General features: G+C 32.5%; 1 protein-coding gene and 1 pseudogene across 1 annotated transcript; one reads left to right on the top strand and one right to left on the bottom strand.

The window, feature by feature from the left end:
• Positions 1-3,021: 3,021 nt before the first annotated feature.
• LOC107030327 lies at positions 3,022-7,054 on the bottom strand. Its single transcript, XM_027914076.1, has 2 exons — positions 6,761-7,054; positions 3,022-3,249 (listed from the first exon to the last, which is right to left on the bottom strand). Exons 1-2 carry the CDS (start codon positions 7,052-7,054, stop codon positions 3,022-3,024), a joined length of 522 nt encoding a protein of 173 aa, XP_027769877.1.
• A 4,400-nt stretch (positions 7,055-11,454) lies between these two features.
• Positions 11,455-13,930, top strand: LOC107031188 (annotated as a pseudogene).
• The last annotated feature ends 1,217 nt before the right edge of the window (positions 13,931-15,147 follow it).

The following is a 15,147-nucleotide window of genomic DNA, read 5'->3' as shown; positions in this document are numbered from 1 at the left end:
ACCTTTTATCTTTAATAGCCTCTTCATAACTTCTAGGCTCACTTTCAACAGAAAATTTGGATAGATATGCTGTATAACTAGGAGAAATGTCTTTATAAGACAAGTATTTCCTTAGTGAATAAGGCTGATCAGTGTCTGAAACTTGTGTAATGTAATCTTTCATCCATATGGGAGGTTTTGAATTCCTAAGAGATTGTCTTGGTTTTTCAGTAATAACATCAGGTATTGAAATATCAATATTGTTCTCTGCACCTTCATTTATCACATCTGTGTTTTCAATATCTTCATTGCCTTCATTCCATGCACTATCATTATGCATGTTAATTTCAGGAAATGTTTGTTGTTGAGGGATAATTGTTTCCATGTCATTTGTCTTGTCATTCAACTCCTTATGATCATCATCCTGATATGTATCCAATGAAGAATTAGGAAATAAAGGCAGTTGTCTAGTAACCATTTTTTGAAATGGAAATATATCTTCTTTAAAAACCACATCCCTGCTTACTACAAATCTCTTGTTGATCAAGTTGTACATAAGATAACCTTTTTGAGTAGCAGGATAACCAAGAAATACACAAGCATCAGCTCTTGGTGAAAATTTGTCTCCTTTAGGCAATCTGGTAGCATATCCTAAACATCCAAAAACTCTCAAATGATCAAGTTCTGCCTTGGCATTGTGAAACACCTCATAAGGTGTCTTCCCTTCCAATGTTATTGTGGGTAGTCTATTGATTAAATAGACAGCTGTAAGAATACATTCACCCCAAAATCTTATAGGTATATGACCATTAAACTTGAGTGCTCTAGATACTTCAAGTATATGTCTGTGTTTTCTTTCAGCAACTCCATTTTGTTGTGGAGTGTGTGGACAGCTGCTTTCATGAATAATCCCATGAGTAATCAGAAAATCATTGCATTCTTTGCTAAAGAACTCTCCTCCATTATCAGACCTTATTCTTTTAGTGTGCTTGTTAAATTGATTCTTAACAAGAACACAAAAGGATTGTAAAATATGAAACACATCACTTTTCAACTTCATCAAATATACCCATGTCATTCTGGATTTATCATCAACAATAGTCAAGAAAAATCTGTAACCATTATGTGTTGCCATATGATAAGGTCCCCAAACATCTAAATGAATCAATTCAAAGATACTACTAGTTTTTGAAACACTTAAAGGAAAAGATAGTCGAGTCTGCTTTGCAAGTGGGCATATAGAACATTTCTTACAGATATTATTTGAATTTGAAGAAGTCAAAGTCAGCTGTTGTAACACCTTGGCTGATGGATGCCCCAACCTGTTATGCCATAACAAGGCATTATTCAAATTCTCACTGTTGTGTGTCATCATAATCATCTCATTATTCTTCTCTTCTTCATGTAGTTTTTGATTAGAGAGATAGTATAGTCCATCCACTTCCTTACCAACACCCTTCACCTTTCCATTGGAGAGGTCCTGAAAAACAACAAACTCAGGAAAGAAATTAACTGAGCAATGTAGTTGTTTTGTTAACTGTGATACTGAGAGCAAATCAAACTTGAATGTAGGAACCACCAAAACATTCTTCAACAAATCTCCTCCTAATGTTTTATAACTTCCTGAATGTGTAACAGACACAGTTTCTCCATTTGGTAAGTGAACACTTCTATTTAAATGCTCAGGAAGGTTGCAAACAGAATGTAATCTATGCATATTATGAGTCATATGACATGTTGCTCCTGAATCAATTATCCATCCCTCTTTCATAGTGGAATTTATAGATAATGCTGTATCAATTTTTCCTGTTATACCTGCCATATTTGCTGCTATATTTGATCCTGAAGATCCCACTTCTTCTTTATCAAGCATATGCAGAATTTTCTGGTATTGTTCTTGAGTGAAAGTAGGTTGAGCTGCCAGTGCTGAAACCTCTTGTGATCTCATTCTTTGACCTTCTTCTTTTCTGCATCTTGGTGCAAAATCATCCTGTATAAACCCTTGATCAACACTCACTTGATTTGCTTTCATGCCTTGTGTCTGTCCTATTCCATTTTGATCATATCCTGAATTAACATTTTCAGGTTTCTTCTTAAACTTCCAGTCAGGTGGATAGCCATTCAACTTGTAACAATCAAGTTTAACATGACCCTGTAGCTTACAATAATCACAGATTTGATCCCAATTTTTTTTCTTCAACTGTGATGATCTCATGTTGTTTCTCTGCATGTTTCCTCTTCCTGTGTCATTATTTCTTTGGAAATTTCCTCTTCATGCATAAAGTGCAGTAGGCTCCATTATTTCCCTCCTTGATTGTGTACCTGCAGTTATCCTTTGACCTTCATCTGCCACTATCATAGCATAAGCCTTACTAACGTTTGGCAATGGGTTCATCATCAAGATCTGACTACGAGCTTGACTAAACACATCATTTAACCTCATAAAAAATGCAAACAGCCTTAGATAGGCTTGTTGATCCACATAAATCCTTGACTTATCACAATTACATGAAGGTGGAGGTGAAAAGGCATCAAATTCATCCCATAGTAGTCTCAATTTTGTGAAATAACCAGAAACAGTCAAATTACCTTGATGTATTGTACAGATCTCTCTATGTAGCTGGTATATCCTCGATCCATCAACTTTGTCAAATCTCTCCTTGAGATCATTCCATACTGTAGCTGCATCATTAGCATATACAATGCCACTTAATAATTCCTTAGACACTGTATTCATTATCCATGCTAACACAAAACAATTACATTTCTCCCACTGTTCTTCCAATTCCATTTTGTAGTCACTCTTCTTACATGTTCCCAACACGAAACCAACTTTGCTCTTTGCTCGAAGATTGATTATCATAGATCGACTCCATAATGAATAATTCTCCATGCCTGTGAGTTGTACTGTAGTTAACACACGTCCAGGTGTATCAGATGGATGTAGATAAAGAGGATGATTCCTCTTCTTCTCAATCGATTCTAAAGTCTCAACATTATCTGTTGCAGATGCTTCTCCAATCGATCCTGATTCTCCAGTAGTCATTTCTTTTCTTCTTCTTCCACAAAAGAACTACAATGACAGAAATCTTCTGTTTCCACAACAATGGCAATCACAATGACAGAAATCTTCTGTTTCCACAACAATGGCAGAACTTCTCCTCTGCTTCCACAAAGGATCAACAATGGCGAAAAAGAACTTCTCCTCTGCTTCCACAAAGGATCAACAATGGCGGAAATCTGATTTGAATCGACTCTCGATTCAGGGCTCTGATACCATATTCAAACTCACACCATAAACGTGAAAGAATTAGAGCAATTCTTATTGAGTGAATTAAGCCATTACACTAGTATTTATATACAGCTGCAATACTAACTACTTGCTAACAACTTTCTAACTAACTACTTGCTAACAACCTTCTAACTAACTAACTAATTTACAAATCAACTATTAGTAACTAATTAGTTAAAGTTTAATTAACTAACAAAAAAGTCTAACAGTAAAATTAACCAACTCCAATATTTTTCTGGCGCCGATTACTATATGAATTGTTTACATAATTCTTAGGAATAAGTTGATAAAGTTTAAATAAAAACAAGAGTTAAAATCTAGAAATTTATGCATGATAACTTGGTATATCCTACTTTAATATGTTTGTTGTATTGCTTGAAAATTTAAGAAGAACAAAAGATTTTGTAATTTACTTTGTTCAACATTTTTCGACTATTAATTCATATTTTTGACAGACTATTACTTTACCTAATCAAAGATTTGTAAAAAAATAAGTTCAAACAGATAAATAAAATGAGTGTTAGCAAAAAGTAATTAATTTTTTCTATCTGAATGAGGTTAAGGAGAACAAAATAAAATAATTTTATGTAAAAAGATTAACAAAAGTTTTATTCTTGATAAGAATTTGAGGCCCCCGAAATTGGGGCCTAAGGCATATGCCTCAAATTTTGTATGCAAGAGCCGCCCCTCATATTTTTATGTATACTCAGTGTATATCTATCTATACTATATTTAACTTTTTGATTATATCATAATTTATAGTTAGTGTATAGTTCATGTATAAGTAATCTATATTATTATATAGTCAGTATATATTTATGTAATAAAATATGACTATATTTATTTTAAACTAATTACTTTATGGTATATATTAAAAAATTGATAATTATATAGAATGACAAACTAATTATATAAAATAAATATAGTAGCTACAGTCTGATTTATTTTTGTTCTATAACAAACTGTTTGTCAGTCCGTCTCTCCCTCATATTCTCGTTCGCCACTCTCCCTCTCTCGCTCGCCTCCTTCGCTCGCCTCTCTCGCTTTGTACAATAGAATTGTATAAATTGTGTTTCTAATTGTATAAAGCGAGAGAAAATTGTATGTACACATGTAAATACACATATCTCCGTCTTATACACTTATAATTATATAATAAAAATACTTCCCTGCCCAAGTCTCTTTTGTCTTTCTCTTTTTCTCGTTTTATACAAATTCAAATTGTATATAATCGTCCTATACACTTATAATTATACAATTCGTTTTATATACTTCCTTTTATACACTTCGTTTTATACAATTCTCTGCCCAAGTCTCTTTCTCTTTCTCGTTTTATACAATTCGCTTCAATTGTATATGTATAGCAAATTATACATATATATGTTTGCTATGGAACACAATTATGCAAACTTTGATATAGCATACAAATATAAATTTTATGTTTGATATATGTGAAAGTTTCCCTACTAAAAATTGTCCCTTAATAAAAAACACTCTTTCCAAAAGTATACTTCAGGATTTCTTTTTTTTTTTTTATAAAAAAAATAGATTTTATAAGTTGGACGAAAGCTATTAATCAAAATACGAAGAAATAAGAAATGGGCGGTGGAGGGGCAATTCAACTACCACAATGTCATTAGCTTTTATTATTATTTTTGAAGCAAGTCAACTACCAAAATTTCATCATATTATTATCATTATTATTATTATTATTATTATTATTATTATTATTGCAATAGGCCAGAATTTCTTAATTAGTTCAAGATGGATAAGAGATATCATTCAAGTTCTCATATAGTTTAAGACTATATTATCCTTGACTACTATTGGTACAAAAAATAATGGCTTATTATTGATAATAATTGTCATTTAAAAACGATAACACTAGGAAAATCTACATATACAAATGGAAAGAAAATGTTTATAATAAGGCTGAAGTTAGGTTGGAATATCTGTTTAATTTATCCCACAAATTATTAAGAAAAAGAAATACTCATACATTGTGCGATATACTTTTTTTGTTTTCACCTCAATGTTCTTTTTTTAAAAAAAAATAAAAATATTATTAACATTATAGAAAAATTTAAGCATCCAATGTCATAGTAACTATCATCAATGCCTAAAAGAATGAGTATTATAATGTTTATTTATGTCATTAGACTGTTTGCATCACACCCTTGAAACTTAAAGTCAATCTTGTAGCTGGATATTAGTGTAACTATGTAATTGACGATTTTGTCTGACCAAGTTATTATTTGGTTAGCATGAATCGAGTGTAATTGAGGAAAATAATTATACCCTTTAACTTTCAAGGAGGTAAAAAAAAAATATCGATAGTAATTTAGTATAATTAACGGATCACCTTTTATATTATTTTTTATTTAAAATAAAAGAATACTCAATTATGCAGTTATACTTTGTGCAATCAAACATGACATTGTGAATTATACCGTTAAGTAATTACTATTTCAAGAACTACACAATTATATAATTTTCAAATATTTCCATATAAAATATAACTCAAGTTCATATATAATACATATACTTTTGAACTCGATATGATATCATAGCCTGATTAATAAATCCGCGATTTACATGGAATGATTACTCATGATAACAAATATGTTGAAGTCTTGAAGACATCCACATAGCAACACATAGAAGTTCATGTTTCATAGAATAAACTGTTGGGTTTTAGAAAGTTGTGAATGGAAAATGAAGAGTTGCGACTTTTACGAAGAGTTGTAACTTTTATGAAATGTTGTGAATTTTATGAAAAGTTGTGACTTTTATGAAAGGTGACGACCTTTCTGAAAGATTGTGACTTTTCCAAAGGTTTGTGACCTTTCCGGTAAGGCACAATAAGAACCTTTTCGCACTATCCTTTGTTTTCTATAAATTGAGGGATTTCCTCTCATTTTAATATAGAATTCATGGACTTCTTCTTCAACTACTAAATCTAGTATTCTAAGTGTACTTTACTGCCGTTGAGTGGTTCGCTGACACCAGAGTTTTTGGTATCGATACTCTGGTGATTGAGATCATTTTACCCTGGGAGGTCATATTCCAAATCAAACCTCGGATACTAGAGGGGAATAATTTCCTTAAGATTGTTGTTCATGTTGTATTCCAAACATACTTAGAACAAATCTTTGAACATCTTTGTAAGACAACAAAGTTTAAAAACATTTTCACAACTAGAAAATTAAAACTAGTAGCGAAACTAGATAAACCATTATATATGAAGATGATTACAATAAAATATATATTGCATTACATAAATAAAATATAGATTCATATGATACATACATTTTTAAGTTTGATATTTGGTTACTCGATTGATAAGTATGTGAGTTACGATGCAAATATTGTTGGAGTGAGGTGATGGTAGCTATAGCTCATAGAAAAGCCACAACCATGATGATTGGCCTCATTAGAGTCCAATTCCATCAATAAATTGAGAAAAAAGTCAACATCACAAGGAAGAACCAAAGGACCTTTACTGTTGTAACCAAACTCTGATTCAGCTTCATCAAGCAACATCTTGAAGAGGGGATGATTAACATACTCAATCTTAATCGCGAATCTTTGTTTATATGATCCAACATAGACGGAGAAACAACCTTGTGTAGATACTCGATATTTTGATTTTCTAGCTCGTTTTGTTGTTAAGGCATGTTGATTATTTTCTGATGAATTTTTTCGACCAAAAGACTTGCAACGCTCCCATGTTTTGGGAATGATTCCTTTCTTTCCTTTCGAATCCAATTTGTTCAAATCCATAGTTATTTTTCGAAAAACAAAACACGTATTAGATAATATAGTATGGTCTATATCTAGGGTTTTTAAGCTAACCTCTATCGTAAGCTAAGTAAAGATCGACCTTCATCCTTGGCCTAATGGTGTTACTCATGTAGATAAAGTACACACACAAAAAAAAGAGATCATGCAAGAAGATTGTACACGAATTTATCACCAATTCGTCGATGGGAAAAATCTTTGTTTACAAAAGGTGCAAAAAGTAAAAGAGGATATAATAGAAGGGGATTGGGAAGGAAAGGAGTGGAGATTAATGTATATGTCAAGAAGGATTAAACTATATTGGCAAGTTTCTCAATATGTATATGTAGCACTATATATATACACACGAAGGCCTACTATGGTATAATATAAGATTGAATTATATATTAGTATTATTTTTTTAATGAAAATAATAGTAAAAGGGCTATGGTGATGATTGTCAACTCTTGAATGAATTAATTATCAAAGTTTTCCATTTTATTATTATGATGATTAACCTTAGGATGTCACAAAGAGGCCAATTTGGAATGGGTCATGCCACTTGTCATTTACCATCCAACTGTTTAAAGAATGTTTATGTTTATGTTTACTTATAATATTTTTTTTTCTATAAAATGCTCCAAATAATTGAGACATTATAATGAGAATATATTATGCTAAATAAATTAATATGTAATATAACAAATTAGCAACAAATTTGAAGGTCAACTTACTCCTCCTCTCACTGCCCCCAATTTCACCCCCTTGCTTCTTTTTCATTTTTTTTTCTTTTTTTTTTTTTGAGAAAGAAAAAGAAAAGATTTGGCTGAATTATCACTAGGAAGTTTGATTAAGTAAAAAGATTGCGAAAAGAAGAAGTTTAGGAAAGAGAATCACCACTTGACCTAGTGGTGTCTATGGCCCAAAAAGTGATGGCCCGCCTAATCAATTAAGAGTTGGACACAAGATAATTTCATAATAGGTTGATTATAGTTTAACCTAACGTAACCCATTTCGAAAGTAATCTTTAATTTTTAGCACAATATTAATCCGATTTCAAGTTCATTTTAAGGATTTATTTTAATTTGGATTAACTATTTGAGATTTACTTTGAATTTTCTATGGGTAAGGGTTCAGGTCTCGGGATTTTGGTATCAAGTCGAGGTTGGATTCCAGGTCAAGTTCGAGGCTTGAGCCTTGAGTTCCAGGTCAAAGTGAGGATCATGTCTTGGGTTCTAGGTCAAATTTGAGTCTCAAGATCATGTCGAGGTTATGTCTTGGATATTGAGTCATTGTAAGATTTATGGTTTTGCATAAAAATTGAGTCTCGAGTCTCAAATTAAAGTTAGAGTCGAGTACAAGGTCTTTGGATCCAATTTTGGATTGGGTCTTAAATCTTATGTTTCGAGTCAAAGTCAGGTCTTGACAAATAAGGATCACATCTCAAGTCCCAAGTCAGGGTCAAGATCGAGCCTTGGGTTAAGGTCTAATCAAGGGTCTCGAGTTTAGAGTCAAAATTGAGGCTTGAATTTAGGGAGAAAATCAAGTTTTGATTCTCGAGTTGGGGTCGCTTCTTAGGTAAGGTTCGAGGTAAGGTCTTGGGTCAAGGTTAGTTTTCATATTCTCATTCGAAATTAGGGTTAGGTCATTAAATTTAGGTCAAATTCAAGTCCAAGTCTTGGGTCAAGTCATGTCTTAAGCTAGGGTTGAATCTCGGGTTTATAGTTAAAGTCAGGGCTCAAGTTTTGGGCCAAGTTTAAGTCTCGATCTCTAGATCAAAGTCGAATCTCGGGTCCCTATCTTAGGTACTTGGTCAAATTAAAGTTGTGGGTCTTGGGTTAGCGTAGGGACTTGGATCTTGGTGAAAGTCAAGGTTAGGTCTCGAATCATTAATCAAAATAAAGTATTGTAGCTTGGATCACTAGGTGTCAGGGTCGATTTATTAGGGTCAATCTCAAGTGTCGGGTTGAGGTTGACAATTGAGGCTTACGTCTTGGGTTTGTTGTCAAGGTTGGGTCAAGGTTAGGCCTTGGGCCTCGGGTCAGACTTAGATTAAGCAGGGTTCTGGTTGTCATCCAAACGTGAAGGATCGAGTCTCGCTGATGGTAGGGAGGGGTGGAGGTAATTAAGTGGTGGCATAGGGGAAGGTGGACCATTTGTCAAAAATGGGGTAAAGTATGCAAGTCATGATTCAATTCATTTTTAGTATTTAAGCCTAAACTATTTCAGCCATGTAACATTGGGCTAATTTTCTGTCAAGCCATTTTATCCCTTTGAACTTGATCAATTGCAACCCAGTTCATCTATCTTACACCCCTAAATTATGATCATTAGAATAGTAACTTATTGGCAGTAAGTAATTTATGTATTTGAAAGTCTTTGAAATAACCAATTAAATATAGTCAGCGTGATGGAGCGATTTTTTTTGTTGAAGTTATCCCTTATTTTATATTATAAAAATAAAAAAAGGTCCAAAAATGCTCTTAACTTATCTTATTGAATATGACTTGAAATACTCTCCTTTCACCTATTGATTTAAAAATATCCTCGTGGTTATCTTTGACTTAAAAATTCCCCTAAAACTAATCATTGACCAGTTGATTTGTTGAACATTATAGTAACCTTGTGGCAGTATATGATTGGCCATATATATATTAACCAAATGTGAATTTAAATGGAAAACTTATCTAAATTTCACTAGTTTATGAACTAATTACTTAGATACACTATAGTTGTAATATTACGTATTTTATCAGGTTTTGGTGTCTCTAGATACGTCCAGATACATGCATCTCGAATACGTGTGGTCAAAATTAGGTGTAATTTGTTCTAGATACATTGCATTTAAGTGGATTCACATGTATTTGAGATACATAACAAATCTCGCTCGCCTTCCTCGCCTCTCTCCCATCTCGCTCGCGACTCTCCCATGTACCTGGTATCCCATATACATGTGGATCATACCATATACATACAAATACACGTATATATCTAGTGTGATTTACATGTATTTGGGATACATACGGATCTCACTCGTCTTCCTCCTCTATCTTGCTCGTCTCTCTTTCTATTTTTATGTATCTGGTAGCAAAAGTACATTAAGGGCCTTTAAAAGCTAGAATAACTATGAGGGCATATAATGACTGAAAACCTAAATATCAAGCTGAATCGGAATTATATGGTTGACATATATGATTTGAAGTTGAATGGAATTATAGTAAATAACACCATTTACTTTGAACACGTTCTAACCAATATCTGACTTTTTCTGTTTTCAAAATAAACTATAGCTTTAAATAATCTAAACATGTTTTTTTGAAGTAGAATTTCTCTAGAAAATTATTATATAATTAACAACTTTAAATTTAATTGAAAGTGACTAATTGACCTTGGAATTGATTATTCCAAAATAACATTAATAGATTTTTCTTTGCTTAATTTGTGGTTCACAATATTTGTCTAGCTAGATTTAATGAATCAGTGGAAAAAAGATACAATGCCTAGAGTCTTGAACTTATAGACTTTTATCTCCCTCTTAAGAATTTTAAATGGATTAAATAATTATTTTCTATTGTTGAATAATATTAATGACTCATGCATTGACTTGAAAAATTAGAAATTTTGAATTTTCCAGCATTTATTTGGATTATGGTGCAATGACTTGGAAATATAAACTTGAGATTCTTTTTTCATTAGTTTAACTTTTATATATTCAAGTAATGGAGAATTTAAACTATAGTAAAGTAACATAATTGCGTAAAAATCTTCTATATATTGTTAATGCATATATTTTGAATTATCTTTTTGATTTATCTAACATTGAAGTCCGATGGACTTATGTTAAAAATATTATAACACCCTCACGTTGTACCTTGGGCATATCCTAAATAATATCCGGCTTTTATTATTTTCACGATTATTTTTTTTTGAAATTGCAATAATTAAGTTTCAACCTCAAGCTACTTTTGATAAGTTATATAAATTCTCACTAATCATTTCGCTCCATATTAACTCATTTCGTTGGAAAAATTAACTCTACACTGTAAAGGGAAAATGTTTTGCGGTTAATATAGCAATAAATAATAATACTAGTAATGAAAGATTTAATAGTATTTTACATATTGAGATGGTTAGAGTTAATTTTTCATTAGAATTTAGAACACTGTCGTTGAATAAGTCTTAATGCTCTAAAGTTCATTTTTTTAAAATTAAAATTTGAATATGTAATTGATTGAAAATGACTTGGTGAGCTTCCTTGAATTGCTTACTCCAAAGGGACATAGTAGATTTTTCTTTGCTTAATTTGTGTTATATATATATATCTACATTATTTGATAGAGGGGCAGAACAAAATTTTCTTGATTTCTTCTCTATCAACTTAAATTTAATATTTTAGTACAAAAATGGGTTATCAAACACTTGCATTGTTTCTTCTATGTGTTTTTCTACCTCAACTTGTTTTCTCCTCACCTTACCTCATTTGTGCCCGAGTGATCAAGCTCTTGCTCTCTTACGATTCAAGCATATGTTTGCCATTGATCCTAGTGCTTCTCATGATTGTATCGACATAACAGGCGAATGGATGCGGTCATACTCGAAAACACTATCATGGAACAAGAGCACAAATTGTTGTTCATGGGATGGAGTTTATTGTGAAAAGAAAACAGGAAAAAGTGATTGAGCTTAACCTCACTTGTAGCAATCTTCGAGGCAAATTTGATTCCAACACTAGTCCCTTTCAACTCTCCAATCTCAAAAGGCTTGATTTGTCCTATAACAATTTTTCAGGATCGCTCATTTCACCTAAATTTGGTGAGTTTTCTAGTTTGACGCGTCTTGATTTGTCTTATTCAGGTGTTAGATTCGGGCCTCACAATTTTGAACTTCTCCTTAAGAACTTAACCCAGTTGAGAGAGCTTGACCTTTACTGTGTGAGCATCGCTTCCACCTTTCCTCTGAATTTCTCTTCTTATTTAACAACTCTACGACTTAGTGCCCGAAAGTGTTTTTCACCTTTCCAACCTGGAAACACTTGATTTATCATTCAATTCCCAACTCACAATTAGGTTTCTCACGACCAAATGGAATAGCAATACATCTCTCATGTACTTATCTCTACCCGAAGTGAATTTTATTGGTAAGATACCCGAATCATTTAGCTATCTAACTGCATTGCATTACTTGGATATGGGATCTTGTAACCTCTCAGGTCCTATTATTAAACCTTTTTGGAATCTCTCCCACATACAAAGTTTGAACCTCAGAAATAACCATCTTGAAGGACCAATTTCCCAATTCTTCAAATTTGGAAACCTCAAGGAGTTATCACTTGGAATTAACAACTTTGATGGCCAACTTGATTTTTTATCCTCCAACAAAAGTTGGACTCAACTTCAAGTGTTCGAGGTTTCTTCCAATTTCTTAGCTGCAAAGCCTACAATCATTCTTCTTGTCATCAAACCACTTGAATGGGACTATACCATCATGGATATTCTCCGTTCCTTCACTAGATGAATTAAACTTGAATGATAACTATTTCAGTGGAAAACTTCAGGAGTTCAAGTCCAAAATATTGTGGGATGTTACTCTAAAACAAAATCAGTTGCAAGGACCTATTCCGATGTCACTCCTAAACCTACACAGTCTATCTTATCTTCTCCTTTCGTAAAATAATCTTAGTAGACAGATTGATTCAGCTATTTGCAGTCTAAAAGCCTTGACAGTGCTAGATCTTGGAAGTAATAATTTGAAGGGAACAATCCCACAATGTTTGGGTGAGATGAGTGGCCTTTGGGTTTTTGATCTAAGTAACAACTGTCTTAGTGGGATAGTTAATACAACTTTTAGTATAGAAAACACGCTCAGAGTCATTAAATTGCATGGGAATAAGCTAGAGGGGGAAGTCCCACGATCTTTGGTCAATTGCAAGAGTTTGGAAGTTCTAGATTTAGGTAACAATGAGTTGAGTGACACATTTCCAAATGGTTAGGAACCCTACCGAATTTGAAGATTTTAAGCTTGAGATCAAATAAGTTTCACGGGCCCATTAAAACTTCTAGGGCTGGAAACTTGTTTGTACATCTTCAAATATTTGATCTATCATCCAATGGATTTAGTGGGAATTTACCTATGAGCCTTTTTGAGAATTCGGAAGCTATGAAGATAATTGATAAGATCATGAAAATTCCACAGTATGTGGGAGACGACTTATACTATTATTATTATTATTCTGAGACAATTACAACAAAGGGGTTGGATCTTGAATTTCGTGGAGTTTTGACTGCAAACATAGTCATCAATCTCTCAAAGAATAGATTTGAAGGTTGTATTCCAAGTTCCATTGGAGATCTCATTGCACTTCGTACTTTGAATTTTATCTCATAATGACTTGGAGGGTGTCATACCAACATCACTGCAATACTTATTTGTACTTGAATCATTGGATCTCTCATTCAACAAAATAAGCGGAGATATTCCACAACAACTTGCATCCCTCACATTTCTTGCAGTCTTAAGTCTCTCTCACAATCATCTTGTTGGATGCATCCCTAGAGGAAAACAATTTGATACGTTTGAAAATAGATCATACCAAGGGAATGATGAGTTACGTGGATTGCCACTATCAAAAGATTGTGGTGGTGATAAAGGGGTACCACAAGCAACAACTCCATCTGGGCTAGATCAAGGAGAAGAAGGAGACTCAACAATGATCAGTTGGCAGGCAATTCTCATGGGTTATGGTTGTGGTTTAATTGTTGGATTATCCGTAATATACATAATGCTATCAACTGAAAAGCCAACATGGTTTTCAAAGATGGTTGAAAAATTGGACCACAAGATTATTACGAGAATGAAAAAACACAAGAAGAGATATTAGTGTATAACCCTAGCCAGGTATTCAACTTGATCTTTATCCTTCGTAAGATTATTTTGTATATCTCAATGTATTATATATCTACTTGTTTCTCTTTAAAACTCTCATTTTTTAAAATTACAAGATTCGAGCCTAATATGTTGTTGGTGATGCAAATATAAGATTTTATCTTTCACAATTTAATAAGTGATGTATCTAAGTATTTATCGTCCTATGAATAAATAAATGAGTTTCCTTTCATTGAGCTTCGGCCAGAATTTTTAGAACGTTCTTAAAAATATAGATTGTTATCTTGAGTTTAATCAAATATTTAGGCTCAACCGTAAAGTCAGTTCATAAAATTATGAAGTTATTATCTTTATCTTTTTCTTAATTAAATAAAGTAATTTCAATATGAAATAATACAATATGATCATTTATTTCAGGAATATATGATATATTTTCTGAATCAGTATGATTATTTACAGAGGAGCACGATGCTTATAAATCGATCGATAAATATTAAGAAAATAAAAGTAGGAGATTTAAAATCAACAAAACATCATTCCACATCATTTGTCAAGAGCAAACCTTGGGAACTAACAATATAGACTATGACCAATATCATTATGTGGCTAAAATAGAATTTCAAGAGAGGAAATTCATCATCTACTATATATACATAAAGAAAAATAAAGCCCTTGCATATAAAATGTATTTTCTAATAAAAGGGTTCGGAGGAACTCATTCGACCTTCTAGGGTACCAATCATCTTTATATATATATATATATATATATATATAAAATTTCTCAAAGTTAACGGGTGCACTTGCAATGAAGCACGTGGGTCCGTCTCTTATTATTAGGTTCTTGATGTATTTTTTTATGTACCCAACTAGAAGTGCATCTGAAATTTGAAATGAATGAAATCCTTAAACTACCTTAAATTAACACTGTGGATCCACCCTTTTATCCAATAAACTACTTGTCAAACGAGAGTTGCTCCTGAATCCTTTAAATTTCAATAATATCAACTTAACTTTAAGAAGTTCAATTTGAGCTCCATATACTAGCTCCGCCTCTATATATATGGATAGTGTGAAATGTAATTTTGAGTTTCTGTTATTTAAAAACATTCATTGAGCAATAGTTGGATGGGTATTTCCTACTTCACTGAAAAAAATAGTTTTTTTGAGAAAGTTGATAGCACCCATGGGTGTGGCCTATTAAGTAAGTGTTGAGA

This window comes from Solanum pennellii, chromosome 1 (genome assembly GCF_001406875.1).
Source record: "Solanum pennellii chromosome 1, SPENNV200".
Classification (NCBI taxonomy): Eukaryota; Viridiplantae; Streptophyta; class Magnoliopsida; order Solanales; family Solanaceae; genus Solanum; species Solanum pennellii.
Note: the sequence above shows the minus strand (reverse complement) of the source record. Positions and strands in the feature narration are given on the sequence as shown.

Coding starts and splice junctions, on each gene's coding strand:
- LOC107030327 (XM_027914076.1), bottom strand. CDS start 7,054: ATGGATTTGAACAAATTGGATTCGAAAGGAAAGAAAGGAATCATTCCC. Junction 3,250..6,760: donor ACAACAGTAAAGGTCCTTTG/GTTCTTCCTTGT, acceptor ATATGGTATCAG/AGCCCTGAATCGAGAGTCGA.